Source organism: Colossoma macropomum, unplaced genomic scaffold, assembly GCF_904425465.1.
Source record: "Colossoma macropomum unplaced genomic scaffold, Colossoma_macropomum, whole genome shotgun sequence".
Taxonomy (NCBI): Eukaryota; Metazoa; Chordata; class Actinopteri; order Characiformes; family Serrasalmidae; genus Colossoma; species Colossoma macropomum.
In genome coordinates, this window is record NW_023494800.1 from 19,626,517 (window position 1) to 19,640,701 (window position 14,185).

Consider the following 14,185-nt stretch of genomic DNA (forward strand, 5'->3'; position numbering starts at 1 on the left):
TCGATTCTTTGGAACTTGTTTTACGATAAGCTTGGTTACACTTACAAAAAACGTAATACTGTGACTGCTGTTGAGGGAGAAAAATCAATATAAAGAGACTTTGGAAAATGACTTTATTTGGTAGGAAATACTCCCTTTGTCTGCAATCACACAAAGCACACTTCGACATTACATGCCTTCAAGGTAATCAAAGTCCATTAAACGATGACAACCTGGGGAATTATCTTGGGGAACGTCCCATTAAACCGTTCATTTCCCCACAGTTTAACTAACAATCAACTGATTATGTGATGCAGCAACACTGAATACTATGAGATGATTATGCAGAATGTGTTTGTTTTAAAATAACTCAAAAAAGTGTAATGTGTTTGGATTATATAAGTGCTGCTCCCACTCCACCCTCACAGAGCACATTTTTTTCCATCGATGCTTTAACACATCTCCATCTGTGTGGGAGGCGTAGGCCGTGGTCCCATCTTAGATACAGAGGAGTGATTGCATACTCCGAATCTAAAAGTGACATGGATTTGTTCTTTTGACTCTAGTGAACAGATTGCTGGAAAAACAAAAGACATTAACAGCAAGTTGTGCGTGGTAGAACAAGTGAAGCATTAAGCATTGTGCATGTGTATTTTCTTGGCATATTTCCTACAGTCTCTTCAAGGGCACCCTATTTCTATCCGATTTGATCATTTCTGCGAGGCAGCGTGTACCTGCTGGCTAAGTGTGGTGTTATGCTCGTCTGAGAGGCTGGCTCTCAGGGCGCAGTCTTCCTCTCAACACCAGCAGGTGGCATCCCTGGAGGCCAGTTCCAGCAATTGAGCCTCCACTTCTTCAGCATCTTCAGGGAAGCGCTGGATGAATGACTGGACCAGGCCTGCAGCACTAGACTCATACTCCTCCAGTTCCACAGCCTCACCTGAAGCACAACACATGGTGCACACTTACATTACAGTGATAATTCAGCAAAAACCTTATTTACACTATTTCACTCCTAGCCCAAATGTAGTTGACCAACCTAAACAAATTTAGTGCTTGAAATTTGCACTTAAGCTATGAGGTTAATGTAGCTAACAAGCAATGGAAGTGCATACCCTAATAATTAGCACTGTGGAAACTGCATGCCTCACATAGTTAAGTGATCTTGAACAGAATTGCTTGCGGTTGCTTACACTATCAGGCTTAAAATAATCTACAAAAATAATGACAAGATTCAGACTTAAGTATGCTGCATAGCTTTGTTTTCACTCTTTAAAGGCAAAATATCTAGTTCACAGTTTCCACTCCCCCAAGATCAGTCAGCCAAAAATGTTTGGAGTTTAAGTCCAAAACTTAAGTTTAAAACTGTAACTGCAAAGCTAATGCTAACAAACACCGGAACTCAATAGTCATCCAAACAGCACACCCCCCCCAGGTCTGTTTTCATAAATCAGCTCTGGAGAAGGAGTGCTTTTTGTGACAACAACTGTGATTCCAGGTCAGTCTTCTGATTTATGACTGTTGTCTAAAATGGCCACCCACAGCAGTAAAGTTTTGTTAATTTTTTTAGTTCACAGTAAGTTGCACTGTGTCTTAAACTACATCAACAAGTCTGTGTGACCTTAATTAAGAACTAGATGTGGTTTGAGCAGTTTGAAAAAACATTTCGGCTATTTAGGTGACTATTGGCTTCTTGTGTTAGTAAAAGCTGCCTCGCAACTCCAGTTCTCAACTAAAGAATAAAGAAGACTCCAAACATGTCTTGGCTGATCGGCAACGTCTGGAGTTACACAACTTTCTGCTAATATAGATTTTTGGTTGGTTCCTTTAAACAACCAGTCCGACACAAATCTGAGCTTTACAACAAAAGCAATGTTTCAGGATATAGGAAATGTGTAATAGCATGCAATCACAATACGAATGTCATCATAAAGGGGGCACTCCTCCTCTGACTGAATGTAATTTAGAGTACACAGAGTAAATTCAGAGATAACGGTATGTAACAGACTGGGGAAAGGAGTTGAGAAAGCTCACCTTTGACTCGCGTGTTGGCCTGGACGAACATCTTTCGGGCCTCTTTGCGAAGCAAGACAGTCTCACGGAGTTGTAGGAAGTTGTGAGAACCATCAGATGTCACTGCAGAGTAACCCTCATACAGAGCTCGGCCTCCCTCCACATCAGCTGTAGACTTGTGCACCTGGACACAAACAGTCAGAGTTCACAGTGCAGACAAGAGTCAAGGTATTTGTTCGAAACTCTCAACCTGCAGCTCTAGACAGCATCAGAGAATACCAGTTAATTCAATTTTATTTACAGAGTGCTCTTTACAAACAGCTTTACAGAAAATTGTAGATGCAGGTCTATTGTCAAGCTGTCCCTTTATAATGGTCAAAATTCTGTTACCTGTAATTTAGGTGAAATGAGTACTCGGCTCTCAGATATGGTCTACAACCCCATACTGGGGGAAAATGTTCATTTTAACAGGAATATTCTCTGAGGTCAGAAAGTTTACAACGTAAAACTACTTTAAGACTCAGTGATGTTCCATTAATCATGCATAACCTCTGCATTTTTTCCCTTTTTTCTGGCCATGAAAAGTCACAATCCACATAATAAGGAATCTGTTGAATGGCTGCACCTGCAGTTTGCAGAGGAACTTCTGAATGGCACTCTTGCCCACTGTGTGGATTTTGCTACGATCAAGTGTGATGAGAGCATCGGGCCGGCCATCCGCGCCTGTGGTCTTGCTCAGGGTCACCAGCCCCTCTCCTGCTTCCAGCAGCACACGCAGAATCACAAAGCGAGCCTGCATATGAGCCTACAACATATACCACACAGTGAGAACCAGTGGATAAGGAGTTCTCCACATAATGAAGACGACACAATTATCAAAGCCAGGAAGAATGAACAGATAAGAAAAATCAGAGCATACATCAGATGATGGAAAAAAACAAAATGAAGAAACAAATATGATTTAACGAGGTATGCAGTTCAGTAGCAGACCTGTCTCCAGCTCTTGCTCTCTGGTGTGTAAAACTCCAAACCCAGCAGGCCAGCACGGACCATATTTAACCAGTTGACATAGATTACTTCCTCTGCTTCTTCACCCTCATGTCCAAAGATACTGCAGCCAAGCACACAAACATCTCACATGGATTACAATTCAGACTGTGCACACATTTTATAGTGTAAGACTAATGCTGCATTTACACTGGTCCCACAGGGCAATGCTCCACAACAGTTCCTGTTTATTTTCTACGAGAAGCATTGTGCCCGTCAGATGTGGCTGTGCAGCACATGATAGCACCAGTGTGTCAAATTTAAGTGATTCAGTTTGCAGAAAAAATTGAACTCCGCTGCATTTTATACAAATAAATCCAGCCAACACCATGCATTTCTCTATCAGCAGACAGGCTGGGTAATTAGTGTCTACATCTTAATACAGGGCTGAACATTTTTATTTTGAAATTGCAATGTGAAAAAGTACAATTTTCAAATCCCAAGAGCTGCAATTTTAATGATATTATACACTATTCAGTACTGTCTTAGCCTGGCACACTATATCCATAATTCAAAGCTCAAGCCTGGAAAAAAAAATATGTGCTGATCTTCTTGATGACAATAAAGACCTGGAGCTTAATTTACAGAAAATAATCACAACATAGGTAACCTAGGTCAATGTTGGAAGCTTTCACTACGCTTATGAGCGTGCTACATGGAAGAAGAGCAGTAAATGGAAACACATTCCGACAGTTCTAGAACCTCCAAAATTCAAAACATGAGTGGGAAGACATTTGGTTGGATGTTAATATACTGAAATTACAGAACTGATAATCAACAACCTCTGCTCCCCAAAACCATATCTGTCCAATTTTAAATAAACCAAACTTTGGAAAGTGTTTGCTTAATGATGATCCTCACATTGAATGGCATTACTTGCATAAATATTGACTTAGCAAGACTTAATTTTAATTGTGTGGAGGTGCGTGTAGCCATCTGAAGTGGGGATTGTGCAGGGACAACCTAAGTGGAGCATAACAACATGAATTTGTGTAGGTCAGCAGTTGGCTTACCTGAGCACCTGCTTGTTGAGACAGAGGTAGAGCCCCACACACTCTGCCCTACACTCCTCATATGAGGAAGCAATGGTGGAGAACTTGCTGTCCCACGTTTCACTGCCTTTGTACCAGCTGGAAATCTAACAGATAAGTACACTAAGCACAGTCTCCGATACAAATGTATGTCTGTACTATACTCAAAGCTGCTGCACTGTTGGTAAAATGAGTTACAGACTTACCAATTCTCCTGTCTCTGGATTACGGACCTCAGCCTGATCAAAGTTGAATTTTCCCTTATCATCCTGTATAATACATAAACATACATTATGGATATGACTAAGAGTTATATACCCCGGTCTCTGTAGTAATAAATTAAATATTTTTACACTAAGACAGACAGAGCCCTCTTACCTTGACAAAGAGTTTTCCACTGCCATGACCCAGAAGCTCATGAAGCCCCACCTGCACCTCAAAAGATGGGCCCTTCCACTTGATGTAGAGATCCTGCAGACAAGGAAGAACAAATTAGATAAATTATGGTAACTGTTAACCCTCTCCACACCGCACTAATAGATTAAGATTGGTATGATGTACAGCACAGAGTAGGGCTGCATGCTTTGAGAAATGACCACATTGTTAAAGTCTGAATGTATGCAATTATGTTACATGAAATTACACTACAGAAGACTGATGTAACTGTTGGTAAAAACACAGCATTATGTAACTAAAACCCAACTCTATCCTTAACTAATAGCCTGTAAAAATGCTTTAAACGTGACTATTATTCTTAATCCCAGAGTTGGAAAATGTTTGAAGCAGTAATTACTACTGTCACAACAAACCTGCATCACTATAAGGAACTAAAGATTTAAATATATATTTTATTGTTTCTTTTGTAGGCCTATATGGAAAAAGCTTTTCAGGGACCGCTGACTAAAGCCACACCCAGTCAGGGCCGCCCTATTTAATCATAATTTATTGCTTTTCATACAGTCATTGCAATCTCCAACAACTTTTTGTCCAAGTGTAAATAATACTGAGACACTTTTAAAATGCTGTGTCTAAGGTTTAACATTCATTCTAGTCATCAAAGCACTGTTACTTACCTTATCTTTTTCATCAAGGAAAGTAAGCTTTTCTTTCTGTGTGGCGTATGCAACAGCCAACACATTCCCAAGAGACACATTCTTAAAGCCTTCGGTTTGTCGGATGTCATCATCTAGAGAAAGAGAGTGTCAGTAAGGCAAATATATACAAAGAGTTAAGAGACCTTGGAACTAGGGCTGGGTGATAAAACGATAACGATAATTATCGCGATATCGATAATTATATAACTTTTCCTCGATAGAGCGATACGACATGTTTGATAAATGTTCGATATAATACACCGTTGTCACACCTCCACGTTCAGCAAAAGCCTTGGTGGCGTTTTCTACTGCAAGGAAGGCGACACTACTCTGCTGTCACCAGGAGAGGGCGCACTTCCGAGTTTTTCGTCATGATTAGAGAGGGGGGGGCGACGAGTAAGAGGAGTCTTTAGCAACGGCTGAAACGCGGAGTTATACATTCCCTGTTTGAGTGGAGCGACCGGCGATCTGTTCTCCTGTGACCGAGTGTGAGTGACGAGATCAGTGGTGTAACTGTACTGTCCTACAGCGAACTCACCTCTTTCTGTACATCCTAACCAGCTTTAGCAGCATTAAATCACAATCACACTTCTCACAACTAAAGCGCTGTTACAGCGCTCGGGCAGTCATATTTAAGTATTAGTGCATTCTCAAGCAACGAAAGTGAAAGAAAGAAGTGGGTTCATGTAAATTACAGCCCTGATTTAAACGAAAGTAAACTGAGGAAGCTGTGAGGCATTGGAGAGCGGGAGAGCGCTATCTTTCCAGGCTAGCTGTTTTTAGCAGTTGGCTAACTAGAAGCAGCGCTCCGTCACTCGCATGACTCGGAAAATTGATGATACTGTAGATCAAACACGACACAAAAGCACCGCTTTCAGTTTAAACGTACCTAAAAGGAGGACTCCGTTTGTCTGGTGTTGATATTTTGCGGTTCACCCCTTAAACTACTACAATAGAATAGAGAAATCCAGTCGTTGCTAGCTGGTGTTTGAATACCGTGATGTCATTTGCAGCAGGGTAGCCGAGCGCTCGTCACCAGCTAAAATAATCTGTTTTCTTTCTTAAATTATGACTATTACAAAATAGCCATGCTTTTCCAGCTGGTAAAAACAGCTCAGCAGACACTTTCTCCCACTCTCCCATGACAGATCTGTGAAATGTTCCACTGTTTGGTGAGTGTTTGTCATGGTCCGACCATAAAGCATAGTTTAAAACAGCAGTTAACCACCCAGGAGCAAAAATCAGCCTTCAAACTTGAAAGAAATAATGATTTGACATTTATCGCGGTATGTATCAATATCAAACGATATGAATTTTGTTTATCGTGGCCATATCGCCCAGCTCTACTTGGAACATGAAGCTAAAGCAAGAGCGAATTGCAGTACTCACAGTTTGGAATGTTGATTCCTGCTGGGATGCCACTGCCAGCAAAGGTAAGCACATCCAGTGAAGTGAAGTCAGGTTTGAGGAAGCGATCCTTCTCGAAGGCTGGCGGCCAGGGGAGTTCAGGCAGCAAGACCTCTGCTGAGCTCACCAGCTGTGCAAAGCGGGCACTCATGGCCTTATTCACCACTGCAACAAACCCTGAGGATAGAGAAAGAGAAAAGTGAGAAGACTTGCCAAGCTTCAAGTGTAACATGTAGCAAAATGAGAAGTTATACTTGCCTTCAAATTCCCCTCTTGAACCAAATGGATCTCTGTAGCTCTCAATAAAGCCAATGTAACTATGGAAAAGAAAATAAAAGGAATTCAGGGGTGCATTCTAAGGGTAAAGGGCAGATAAACTTCTCAATGAGTCATCTCTTGAACTCTTCCAAGGATAATTTGTCATCTTTAGTTGAAACTACTACGGGTTATCACAACTAGACATTCTATCACAGTGTAGTAGGCAGCACAAGGGGAATGGCTTAATCCATGCACATATGTTTTAAATGTCTGGTCTTTTCTTCTGAAGTTGCTTAATTTTAAGGCTGCTTTAGACTGTGATTAGTTGCTTGTTGCTTATGTAAAATTTCACTAGAGTGGCATAATATAAAACGGTGTAAAACTCAGCCACAACAGTTGCAAGCGGCTTGATTTTGTGAGACAAATTTCATGCAACAGCCAAGCGAAACAGCAATAACGCATCACATGATCATGTTGAACACCACCACTGCAAAAGATCGCTTTCATATGATTAATGGACATAAAAAATAGAGCATACGCTGATGTACTGAACAGTTTAAAACAAGATTCTCCTGATAAACTTGGTTCAAGATTAGTAGGTTTTTCACTTTGTCAATTTGAGTTTTTCAAAGCAACCATTTCTGTAACAGTAAACTAACAGTAACAGCAATTTAATTGTTCTGTGCTGTGTCTTCTTCTTTAACCTGCTGTAATTGTAATCGTCTTAGCTAAATGATTCTTTTTCTTCTTTCCTGACACCCCCTACTTTTACACAGCAGCCCTCAACAAACCTCCAGTGCTTTTAGGACATGGTGAAAGATATCAAGCTGGCAAGATACTAAGCTGGTTAACAGCCTGTGGGTTACTGTGCCACTGAAAGTCAAAATGTGGAAAAAGTGTAAAAACAGTGATTTGCAATCCAGACATGACCCAGAGAGCTCTGCAGAATCAAGACATTTCTAATACACAAAACACTGAAAATCAAATTCAATCTTCACCTCAGAACAAAAATGAAAAATTGTGTATCATTTCACCCCCTAGTGTTTAGTGGTGCTGGACTCCAGCAACTGACGTAGAATGAGAAAGCTTAGAAGCATACTGTAGCGGAGTTTTAAATACGCGTTATTAAAGACCAGCCTAATGCAGTCTCCACACTGATGTGGTGAAAGCTATTTCTCATTCACCTCTCCACAATAGGTCCTTTGTCTTTGATCCAGAAACGTGAGCCTTCTTTATGAGCATCCACAGATCCGTAGGTGAAACTGCGGATGTACTCCTCCAACATTTTTGCCTGGTTCTCATTGGCAGCATAAGCCTATAAGACAATGATAAGAGTAACTATCAGTCATATCACAAAAGAGACAATTAGTATTTGTTTCAGATCTACAAGAGCCCACTGATTCCAGTGAACAAATTCATGTGCAGAACGCATACATACCTTTGCTTTCTCAAGGTTCTGGCTCACTTTCTCCATAAGAAATGCATAGTCTCCTCTCTGAACAGAGAATGATGCACCCTCGAATTCAAACGTGCTGCAGGGAGTCTCTGCCTCACCTTCAACAGTACAGTCTGAAACAGACAGTAGAAAAGGTAAGAGAGGAAAACTCAGAGGGAAGCAACCAAACAAGTACATTCTGCAGATATACTAAGGGTGAAAACGAATTGATTGGATTTCTGTCTATCCTTAACCTCACCTTTCTTCACTGCAGAGGCGAGGCGCACCTCATAGCAGCGTTTACCATCTGACTCCTTCTTAAACAACCGGGTGTTGTAGGCACTCAGGTTCTGGGAGAGTATTGCAGACATTAAAGTATTACATTACAAACATGAGCAGGACACTTGCTACATGAGGACTCCTAATGTAACCTCATCTCCATTCCTCTTTGAAATGGGATTGTATAACATTCAATAATAAACCAGAGAAAAAAAGAAACATACACATTACATTAACAAGCAATAAGAGAGAACACCACCAGCTGGCAATTGCACATTGGCTAAACTGGCACATTCGCAAAAAATCTATATTACTGTGTATGGTCTCAGTAATTGGACACTGAACACAGCAAAATAAAAGTTAATCATTACAACAAGGTGTATCGCAGATAATAAATACTGTACCTTGGAGTCTAGAAATTTCTGAGCCAACTCTGCATCTTCTAAACAGCAATCTCCTGAGAAGTATGTGGTGATTCCCTTGATTGGGGGGAAAACAAACACAAAACGTTCAACGAGGAGTGGGAAATATGACAATATTTATCATTATCAAAATAAATCGTCACTTACATCACTATATGCTACACACAGATGAAGTTACTGTGTCATTTTCCATGATTCTTCTATAATACATGTATATTGTATTGCATATCGTTTACAGCATATGTATTATATATGCATACAGTGTAGTATGTTTGTGTATTGTGCTATACTACAGAGCTGAATTACATCTGGATGCACTGGATACAATTACCACCGACACGTTGCGTGGCAATAAAAGAATCACACAAACAATCAGTCAATCAATTCTGATCATACTGTGGATACCATCAGTATTAAAACACTGAAAGATTGTATTTCATTAGAATGGAGGATAATTAATGCAGTGTGTTATGTAAAGTGGCAAAATTCATTGGACTCAGTTTTGAATAATATTTTTAAAATGTTTTTTTTTTTTGTTGTCTGTTCTGACATACCAAAACCTCCGAAAATGAGATACTGTGATACGTATCCATGTATTGTAAAGAAATCATGATGACTAAATCATGATGTTATATTTCTGCGATACCATCCACCCCTTCATTCACTGCAGACAATCATGCATCTGCAGCTATGCTGCAAAACGGCTAGGAGGGTAAAACGGCTTAAGATTATTAAGCTTGGTTTAAGCTGTCTTACCTTGTCCCCTAAACCAAGCTGTTTCTGCTTGTCTTCCAGGGAGTAGAGGAAGTGGGAACAGCTGTTCCACAGCGTCTCGATCTCACCAGGGTTTTCCTTATAGGCCTGACTCTCCCACACCAGAGCCTTAAACTTTTCCTGCATGAGTGACGAAGTCCAATTAGTTCTGATGCTCACGAGTACTCAAACAAATAAATATAACATTTGCCATGGTAAACAAAACAGAAGTCTTACATCAAGGGAGATGGGCATGAAACAGTGGGCTTGACAAGAACAGTACTAAATGTTGTTTCACGTCTTAATTTCTAGAAAGTCCTTATTATTCTGTAGCTTTTGCTCGTATTCAATAAGAAGCCAACTTCAGCTATGCCAAATTTCTTAAGTCATTTGTCTCACACTTGCGGCCCATGTATGACCATCAACCATCAGACACTGCAGGAAACTGGAAAACATCACAGTCATTCATGCTTCTGTACTGGCTGGTCCATGGCCTCAAATGACTCATAAGAGCTGGCTGAGTCGGGAAGCCTCTCAGGTGGTACAAGAGGAAGCGTAGCAAGCCCCAAAAGACCAGACATTGCTTTATATCTGCTGCCTCGAAAACACAGTGCACTACTTCAGGTGCAGCAGCAGGACAGTGGGAGATGACCAAGGATCTGTTGCATTTTCATTTACTTTGAAATGTGCCTGAAACACCCCTAAGTCAGCCACTCAGGTAAAGTGGACAACATTAGCACATTTTGCACTGTTCGTATGCTGCGTTATCTGAGCTTATTTGTGGCATAGCAGTATAAAGGTTATGACAAAGCTCAAACCTGAAAAAAAAAAAAAACTGTTATACTGCCCACTATGAAGTTAACAGAGCATCTATCAGTAGGCAAGTGATTTCTGTTTGCACTGGATGGTTTACCTTTGGCAGATTAGGGATGAACTTTGTGTCACCAAATGACTTGTAGTTTCCCATGTTTGCATAAAGCCCTGCAGCATATACAAGAAATGCCTAAAAAATAGAAAAAAACAAAACTTTTCATTACAGCTTACACAGTATGGGTATTAAATGTGAGCTTTGAGTAAAGTGTGTCTTTAGTGGCGCGATGCAGTCCTTCAGCTGATCTGCAACACGCCAATAAATCCACCAGAAGAAGAAGAGCGTTTTTAACCTGATATTCCTCAGAGCTCAGTCCAGCTGCAGTTGCCACAGCCTCCAGCTGTGCAGGTGGCTGCTTCCGAAAAATTTTCTGCAAGAGCACATAGATGGTGGGAGACTCTGGGGAGGTCTGCACCAGCACCACGAGGCCACCATACCAAGCTGCCCTTGACAGGTAATGTGCATACAACTGCTCCTTTGGCGACAGCAGTCGAAAGGCTTCCCCACAATCCAGAGCTGAGATCCCAATGTCATTGGGGAGGTAGTACTGAGAATCCACCATGGTGATTAAGCAGTGTTCCTCTAGTCACAATGGGGCTCTGTAGGACAAATGAAGAGTGTAGTTAAAATATAAGGGGTAGATCTTTTTTCATACAGTTTTCTTTCATAGGGGAGTTGCAGCACAGGTGCAAGGCTATGATGGATCTCAAATCACCAAAATCATGCGTAAAATCTGACAAAAATGATTTCTAACTCTGCATTGTTTGTGCTTCTCCGGAAAAAAATCTCAGCTAGGCAAATTCGTTTAGCAAATTAATGCAGTAGTACTGGTAGTGCCATTACAGCTGGAAAAAATAACGCTGAATAATGAAGCTAAGTGACTTCATTGACTTCATACAACTAGGTAAAGCTCCGCAATTAGCATTTCTATCTTCCTGTACTGGGGAACCAGCAAAACTCCAGGGCCATATGGTCATTTAGTTGCAGAGACGGACATCTACGTTACTTTCACTTCTGATACAAAGAGTAAGCAGTTTAAGCTAACAAAGCTAACCAAGCTAAGGTTGGTAGGTTAACTTGGTAGCCAACCTATTTCATTACATAGCGCATACAAACGCGCCATGCAGTACCATTACCTCCTGATCATACCTCAACCATTCAAACGAACCTTACTGAATTAACTACAACAGTATTTTTATCTTAGCTTTCTACCTGAACTCTGAGTCCAACGCTGTCAAAATGCAAGCTCACTGTCTGCAACAACTTCCGCTATCCATTCAACGCAAGACCCGCCCCATAGCCAATCATGTGTGAGAAATGAAGACTGACTGCTCTCATAGCCAATCAGAGTGCGCAGTCAAACAGCGGGATTATTCTGTCGAACAATAAAGAGCTTCCAAATTTTAGCTATACAGATGTATGTATAATAATATTAATAATAATAATAATAATAATTACAACAACTGTGCTACTGGAGAGTTTTTGGCACCGTAGTATTTGATAAAGTCATTTTTATTAAGTTCTTTTTAAAAAGAAAGTGAACTGAATTGATGGAAGAGCTCTGTGGAATTGAAAAGGTGATTAGAATTGGAACGTGAAACATTGTTTTGTGCTACTGAGGGAAAATATGTACAATCATCTAGGCCATCTTAATGAGTACATATTTTTATCATATTAACAAAAATGATTGTTATGTTTTGGGCATGTCCCAAAATATTGCAGCTGTCCTGTCTGATATCGAGGGCATTTGCCTCTGTGCTCCCCCCCCCCCAACCCGGCTCTTAAATTAGGAGAAAGATTCTGCCTTGTCAGTAATGTTGCAGTAATAAAAGAAAACTCCAAATAGTCACAGAAAGGCTCTAGAGAGTCACTTTAAAATTGTATGGAATAACATTTCCTTTTCATATTTTGAATTTGAATGCAGCCTAATGTGTTTTACCATTAATGGATATTTTTTCTTATTTTTTTTCCTTCACATTGCACAGTGTACAACAAGAGTGAAATGTGACAAAAAACTGTACTGAAGCGAAAAGATGGGTACAGTCCAAAAACAAGTAACGGGGAATTCCACAATTTTTTTTTTATTTCAGAATATTTAAATAGTTGAATGTGGGTTTTCTTCCAAAAACATGTAGTCAAGTGAATTGGAGATGCTAGATTGCCCCTAGGTGTGAGTGTGTGTGAATGTATATGTGTGTATGTCTGCCCTGTGATGGACTGACTGGCAGCCTGTACAGGGTGTTTCCTGCCTTCCGCACAATGAGCGCTGGGATAGGCTCTAGCACCCCCCTCCCAGAAGGATTAGCAGCTTAGAAAATGTGTGTGTGAGAGATGTAAACAAAGAAATTCATAGCTTTATATTAAATACTCCATTTTATAGAAACCTACAGAGTGAAAACTGTTCACAGAGGTGATGATGGGAACCAGACCTCTAAAGAGTTTAATGCTTTTAAAAGCTCCATGACAGAGAGTTTTACATGAAATAGTTCATTTCTAAGCCGCTTATCCTTTTGGGTTGCGGGGGGAGCTGGAGCCTATACCAGCGGTTGAAACAGTTCTTATATAATTATATGAAATTATGAATGCTTTGTCTGATGCCGGAGATAAGATTTTGGCCTAGAAACATTATTTTAAAATGCATGTAGGGAGGAGATGTACCTAAATGTATGTATGTAAAAAACTGGCCACAGGAGTTCAGTAGACACATTGCCTTGTGATCTGTATTTCCATATTTAATTCCATTATTATACTGATTTTATTAAAAGTGACAAAATATTCAGAACACTTTGTGTTGCAATTGTGATATAACTGATGTATGTAGCAAAAGATTGTTTTAACAAAAGATGTATGTAAGAAAGGTTAATGGTATTTAAAATGTATGATTATGGATCTGACCCCTGCTTTTGAACCCCAGAAGACTTTGCTGATGAAGGTTGCAGCATATAGGTGGGTCTGGGCAAAACACTTTGTAAAAGTAGTGACTGAATACACTGTCCGAAATGTATTTAGTACAATACCTAATAAGTAACATGTAATCACTATACACATAGAATACATGGAATAAATCCAGATTTTTTTTACTTTCACACTGTCTTTCAATGTTACTGGTTGGCAGTTTTCTTCCTGTAATTCTTCTGTTAATATGTGAAAAATTCACTTACCACTTAAATGAGGATCTGAAATTCTCAACATTTTTTTCCTCTCTTACCACCTGCTTCTGTCTAATTCTGCCCTCTGCTCCATAATCCCCTAGGAGCACGATCATCCCTCAAAAGAACTCAGTAATGCTGAGATTCGTAAAAGGCTCATCACATTGATTTATCAATCTACTCAGGCTTTAGCAGGAACTCCAGTGTTGTAAAGAAGCCATTAACCAAGGACCTCTTTAGAGTTTGTATAATAAGCATATTTACTACACACCTTGTGCTGATTAGAAAATAGTTATTTAATAAACAAGCATTGATGATGTTACTTTTAAAGGCTGCGTGTTTTTTTTCTTATTTAGTGTCTAAGTATTCTAAAAGTATTCTCCTAAAAATGTTAAAAGTAACTGTTTTCTGAATAATACCTTAAAAAATGTGACATGGGCTGATACG

The 14,185-nt window shown here is 40.0% G+C and overlaps 1 protein-coding gene across 1 annotated transcript; it reads right to left on the reverse strand.

The window, feature by feature from the left end:
• Positions 1 to 95: 95 nt before the first annotated feature.
• Positions 96 to 11,885, reverse strand: dpp3 (dipeptidyl-peptidase 3). Its single transcript, XM_036587995.1, has 18 exons — positions 11,802 to 11,885; positions 10,882 to 11,188; positions 10,632 to 10,721; positions 9,722 to 9,859; positions 8,948 to 9,022; positions 8,524 to 8,614; positions 8,268 to 8,398; positions 8,014 to 8,144; positions 6,830 to 6,888; positions 6,554 to 6,748; positions 5,144 to 5,256; positions 4,449 to 4,541; positions 4,277 to 4,339; positions 4,053 to 4,177; positions 2,983 to 3,103; positions 2,618 to 2,797; positions 2,014 to 2,176; positions 96 to 919 (listed from the first exon to the last, which is right to left on the reverse strand). Exons 2-18 carry the CDS (start codon positions 11,149 to 11,151, stop codon positions 777 to 779), a joined length of 2,181 nt encoding a protein of 726 aa, XP_036443888.1. The 5' UTR covers positions 11,152 to 11,188; positions 11,802 to 11,885; the 3' UTR covers positions 96 to 776.
• Between the last annotated feature and the right edge of the window lie 2,300 nt (positions 11,886 to 14,185).

What these genes read in the sequence shown, in the direction of transcription:
- dpp3 (XM_036587995.1), bottom strand. Translation starts at nt 11,151, where the DNA reads ATGGTGGATTCTCAGTACTACCTCCCCAATGACATTGGGATCTCAGCT. An exon ending in GTGGAAAACTCTTTGTCAAG is followed by an intron (nt 4,340 to 4,448) that starts GTAAGAGGGCTC and finishes TGTATTATACAG; the next exon opens with GATGATAAGGGAAAATTCAA. An exon ending in ATCCAGAGACAGGAGAATTG is followed by an intron (nt 4,178 to 4,276) that starts GTAAGTCTGTAA and finishes CTTATCTGTTAG; the next exon opens with ATTTCCAGCTGGTACAAAGG.